At 36.8% G+C, this 6,000-nt stretch overlaps 1 protein-coding gene and 1 non-coding gene across 2 annotated transcripts; one reads left to right on the top strand and one right to left on the bottom strand.

Annotated features, from left to right (window-relative positions):
* The first annotated feature begins 254 nt into the window (after positions 1–254).
* TRNAK-CUU (transfer RNA lysine (anticodon CUU)) lies at positions 255–327 on the top strand. Its single transcript has one exon. It is a non-coding gene; the product is annotated as a tRNA-Lys (tRNA).
* Positions 328–2,391: 2,064 nt separating this feature from the next.
* On the bottom strand, positions 2,392–5,958 carry LOC105033645 (ferritin-4, chloroplastic). Its single transcript, XM_010908529.4, has 8 exons — positions 5,648–5,958; positions 4,747–4,830; positions 4,585–4,645; positions 4,301–4,388; positions 3,515–3,576; positions 3,349–3,414; positions 2,809–2,872; positions 2,392–2,694 (listed from the first exon to the last, which is right to left on the bottom strand). Exons 1-8 carry the CDS (start codon positions 5,956–5,958, stop codon positions 2,657–2,659), a joined length of 774 nt encoding a protein of 257 aa, XP_010906831.1. The 3' UTR covers positions 2,392–2,656.
* Positions 5,959–6,000: the final 42 nt, after the last annotated feature.

Here is a 6,000-nt window from a genome sequence, read left to right as displayed (position 1 = left end):
TTATAAATTCAATTGAGAGTGATTTAGGCAATTAATAGTGATCTTTTCCATCATATACCATTTTTTTCCTCTAATAACACAAATAATGGTCACTTAAATCAACATAATCTTTCTTCAAATAATATGATTTGAAATAATTAATTTTGTTTTGATGGACGTCCAAAATGGCATCATCAAAGGTTTTAGTTAATGGTCAGTAAGCCTAAGATTTATTAAGATGTATGTCATATTAGAGATTCTCCAGCTCAACACTTGCCCGTCTAGCTCAGATGGTAGAGCGCAAGGCTCTTAACCTTGTGGTCGTGGGTTCGAGCCCCACGGTGGGCGTTTTTAAGTTTTTGTTTCCCCCTTTGAAATTGCTCAGGTGGAGCTTGGGCTACCTGTTCTTTTTGTCTTTTAAAAGCAAGAACCCTAAATTGTTGGCTTCCAGCTCTCGATCATGGTGGGCATTTAATTTTTTGGTTTCTATCTTTTTTCCAAAAGACAGAAGATCTGAAATGGGGTAGCTTTCTTTCTTTTAGTCTTTTAAAAGCAGAAAGCCTAAATAGTTGGCTTTGAGTTTCACTATTCTTTTTTCCAAAATAGTTAGCTTTAAGCTTCACTATTCTTCTTTTTTTTTTTTTTTTCTCAAAAATATGAGTTGAAATTGCTTAGGTCGGGCTTAAGCTACCTGTTCTTTTTGTCTTTTAAAAGCAGGAAGCCTAAATTGTTGGCTTCAAGCTCTTAATTTTTTTATGAAAATATGAGTTGAAGTGACTCAGGTAGTTGCTTCACGGCCTTAGAATGGTGGGCTTAAGCTTAACCCCATCTTTTCAGAAACGGGAAAAAGGAGTTAAATGGCTGAGTGTAGTTGTTTCCCTCTAATTTCCGGAGAAAACCTAATTTAAACAACCACGGGTTAAAAATGGCTTGCAGTAGTTGCACCGTGGGCTCATAATAATGAGCTTAAGCTTGAGCTTTTATTTCTGAAAATAAGAGTTAAATAGCTGAAGGTAGTTGTATTGTGGGACTGACCTGGTGGGTTAAACTTAGCTCTAAGTAGATATAGGCACCATAAAACTGTATGCTTTTTGCTTCTTGCTCCGTTTTTTCCTTTTTTTATTTTTATTTTTATTTTTAAGGTTGCCGTTGTTGGATTTACGTTGGTCGCGAGGAAACACATGAATTGGCCTTTTTTAGAAAGCATAAACAAGATCCAAATGGTTTAGAATCATCAGGGTATAGGCCTAGAACAATGGGCTTAGGCTTAAACTTTTGCTAAAATTTGATATTTTGCAATCCAAAAGAAGGGAAAATTCTTTGTGCACCACCAACGGTAAATTCAATGTGGAGTACACCATTTTATGTGGTTAGTCCACGAAGCCACCGCTTTCTAATGAACCAATGCACATTTAATGCCCATGGTTCCACTTTTTCGTTTAAAAATTTTGAATGATGAAAATATCTCTATTTTTTGAAAAAAACTTATGACATCTTGTGGCATATTATGACATCGTGCGTCAAATTATGACTTTCTGCATGCAGGATGTCATAATGTGGCTCAAAAAATTATGACATCCTGAGCATATTATGACATCTTTCGTGCAGAAAGTCATAATTTGACGTAAGATGTCGTAATATGATACAGAAAATTATGATATTTTATGTATATTATGAAAATTATGATATTTTATGTATATTATGATATCCTATTTCAAATTATAATTTTTTGTATATAAGATGTCATAATATGACCCAAAATATCATATGATCCCACATAGCCATATAGATGACATCTATAAAAAAAATCACATGTTTCTTTCCTTCCACTGCTACCCGCAAACTACCAATACCATCTGATCCCAGGCCATTCTTTTGAGGGGCGCCTCAAGCTCTCCAGAGTGACCAAAAGGGAATTGATGGTGGGAGACCTTCCTTTGCACCATAACATGAGAAGGTGCCATATGCCCTTTGCAGAAGGGCAGGTCAAGAGGACATGGCCGATTGACTCAGAGCATTGTAGAGACAAACCTCCATTACCGCTCTTAGCTAGGAAGTAGGAACTTCTTAGATGAACATTGCCAGATGATCATGATTCAGGACTGTGGCTTCAAACTGTCAATCATTTTGACGCTGGATTAACAATTGCTGTTGTTCTATCGTTTATCTGTTTAAAATTGAAAAATATTGGAGTACCTCTAGTAAAACCTAAGAATGAAAACGTTTCAGCATATGGCTTCCCAACTCTACTAATCTTGGAACCTTCAGTCGATTATCATTGCCTTATACTGAAAAATTATGTTGATTAGCATCAAAATCCACTGCCGACATTTGTTAGTGCTCACAGATTAATAGATTACATCATCATGTTAGCTTGGGGCTTGCTTCAACTCATTTGTATCAGATTTGCAATTTCCTTCAAAAGTTCCAGCCTAGAATAACATTAAACCAAATTACATAGCATGTAGACTTAGCACCCAAAAAGAAATTCCTTGCTGAACAATCTCACCGATTGGTATCGATATTATTCAGAGGACTACATGAAATTCTTACATAGACAGAAGACATAGCATCTGTAACTTGATCTTAATACAGGGAAACCTTCAAAAAACACAGCATCAGGCTGGACCTAACGGATAAAACCCACTTCATTTCTTTGACCTCATGCAGCAGCATCTCATTCATGGAGAAGCATCTGATTGAAATGCCAAACGCCTGCCAAAATATAAAATTAAAAAAATTAAAAAAAAAATCAATATAGCTATGAGAAACACAGCAAGAATTGCAACTCTAGATCTGAAAGCAAAGGAATTGTGTAATTAGTGTTACCATGTCCTTTGCCAACCCTTCTCAACTGTGCAACATATCCAGAGATCTTTTTGATGGCTTCAACCTAGATAGAGAGGGGAACAAATAACTTTGATTATTTACGAACTCATTGCACTTGAATTGACAAAAATAAATGAAAAAAGCAGTTTAATCTTACAGCGTAAAATCACAAAAAGTTGGATAAGGCACTTTCTATGCCATAGAATCAACCATATGACCCATACAATGAGTCTGAATGGACTAGACCAACAATCGATAATTTGAATTAATGCATCCAAAAGCGGATATTTGTGGACTGCTACCAACTACCTAAAAACCATTGACCTTTAAAATGGTCAGGACCATTTCACTAGAGAGGGGCTCTACCCAGCAATGGTTGTTCTAGGAGTAATTTTAATTGTTGATTGGTTGTTAGAGATGGCTGAGAATGACGGAGGTATTAGAGAATCTAATTACACATTGCATGAAATTTCCACATAATTGCAGAAAAAGTTACATAAAGCTAAAAACCAAACAGAAACTAGCAAAGGTAGGCTCCACCTGCTCCCCAAGAAATTCACTCTCAACAAAGTCCATCATCTGCGGATCATTGCATTTTTCTGCCACCTGTTCGCCCAATATCAAATTTAATTAAAATAAATACAGAAACCATGCTGTTCTTGAACATTAACTGAATAAATTGGTCGGAAAAATAAGGGTGACTCACACTATGCAAGTTCAAAAGCTTCTCATTCGTCAGCTTTTCAAGAGACAAAGCCAACTCCATTGCTGAAAAAAGATATCACAACTATTAGAATGATGTGAGCTACAAGTCTTGATGCAACATAAAAAGAAAGCAAGTATAAAAGCATTCATAAGCACAACTTGCTAAGTAAATATATCAGGAGAAAGGATTAACTACCAGAACCTAATTAACTACCACAACATGTATCCAGTAGCTTGGATTGGAACTTCCACAGGTTTCCCAGATACAAAGACTAAAAAAGTGTATATCATTGTTTTGATGTGGAGATCCACTTCACAAGCACGGACATGTGCCTCGGGGGGGGGGGGGGGGGGTGTTGGGGGAATCTCTAATCGTAGTCCACCATGCTTGTAAGAACGCATAATCAAATAAAAGATTCTAGAACATATGTAAATAATATGACCATAACCATAAACAAAAGGCCTTGTCCCCCACTATGGCCTACAAATTCTGTTACTGACAGCTAATAAAAAAAAAAATCCTTTCCTGAACTATCATGACTTCCATTCATGATATCTTAGATCTTTCTCTTCTTTTTCTTAACACAAATATATGATATTAGTACTCTTAGAATACCGATGATTAGATTGTAATAAATTTTAACATTCATATATAGTTTATTTCATTATGAACACCTTCAAGTCACCACTTGTAAATTGTGCATTGATACAGTAGATTTTGCCACTCGGAGATAACAAACACAAAAAATGGAAAACGAACTGATAAATCCAGTAGACAAAAACTCACCATGCAAAGCATCCCCTTTCTCAGGGTGATCAAACTCAGTCAAGGGGGTGACAATGGATTGAAGCTTCACTCTACCTCCACGTTTGTTCTGACCACATCAAAAACAATCTTAACCATTAGAAATCAAAATAAAAAATAGGAGCATTCTTCTATTCTAGTACTAGAGTGCAAAATTAATCTTAACCATTCGAACCAAAATAAAAAATAGGAGCATTTTATTATTTTAGTACTCGATTGCAAAAGAAGAAACGAAAAAAAGAAACATTCAGAAGACAGGAAAACACCTGGTATATCATCAGTTTCTCCGCATGTTCACGTTCCTCTTCGCTTGATTCCTTGAAAAATCTAACACAAAGGGTAGCAAAAAATATATATATATAGATCATACCAACATAGAACAAATAAGGAAGAACAGGGGAAGGTGTGTGAATTTATCTATCACTTACTTGGCAAAGCCTTTTAGTGCGACATTATCCCGATCGAAGTAAGCAAACAAGGCATGATAGACATAAGAAACGTTGTATTCAACACTGAAATTAGAACACCAAGACAAAAACCAAGATTAGAGAAAATCTAGAGGTTTTGACTCTTGTGGCCAGAGTTACTCATGGAAAATGGATGAGGTAGACAAGTAGGGAAACTTAAACCATCACTAGACTGAAAATGGTAATAAAATTAGGGAAATTTGCTAATGGATGTTAACACTCAAAAATAAATAATATATAAGCCATTGATATTTTTGACAAGAACTGTTGTTTCTTCTAAGTGTTGGAGTACTCTCAGAAAATAACTATAAAAGAAAACGGGAACAATAGAATATCTCAACAGAGCCTTACATAAAAACCCAAAGCCCTATACTCTGAAGAGAATCACGGCTAACTCCAAGGCGTGGATACGTTCAAATAAACCTTTTTTTCCTTCTTCAAAAGGCCGGAGTATTTTTCATAAAGTCTAGAAACATAAAAGAAAACGGGGGGGAAACACAGTATCTGTAACACAGCCACAGATTGTCCAAATGCCCGACCTTTCCATGCAAGAAAATAATAAATAAAAAGGAAGAAGAAGAAATGTAAAAGAGAAACAAAAATCAAGGAGATCTCGCAATACTCAACAGAGAGAGGCAAAATCCAGACTTGTTAACATAGATTAATCGAGAAGCATGAAGAAGATCAACAAACTAACATAAAAACATTAACAAATATGGAGAAAAAAAAAACCCTTGATTTGCCCTCACTACTAAAAAGAGAAGGGCAAAAGCCAGAGTTTTGAACATAGATTAATCGAGAAGCATGAGAGAAAGACAAATAAATCAACACAAAAAAAAACTCAGGGAAAAAGGAAACGCACTTGATCTGCTCGTTGATGGCAACCTCACACTCATCGGAGTACCTCTGGCGAGCGATGGACTGCTCCGGAGCCGTGGGCACGAGCGGAAGCTGATGCTTCAACTCCTCAAAGGGCTCAAAGATGACGCCGGTGATGGCCTGGTTGTTGGCTCCGGCGGCAACCACGGCAGACATCAACCAATCCTTCCCCCTCCCCCTTGGAAACCCCAAAACAGAGCCCACAGAAGCAGAGGAGCCGCTGAAGGCGGCTGGAGAAGGATACGAGGGAGCCAAGAAAAGGGAGAGAGAAGAAGAAGAAGCCTTTAGAAGCATGGTTTTGAGAAGGAAAGGAGGAGGAGAGAAGAGACCAGAGAG

Source organism: Elaeis guineensis, chromosome 10 (genome assembly GCF_000442705.2).
Source record: "Elaeis guineensis isolate ETL-2024a chromosome 10, EG11, whole genome shotgun sequence".
Taxonomy (NCBI): Eukaryota; Viridiplantae; Streptophyta; class Magnoliopsida; order Arecales; family Arecaceae; genus Elaeis; species Elaeis guineensis.
Note: the sequence above shows the minus strand (reverse complement) of the source record. Positions and strands in the feature narration are given on the sequence as shown.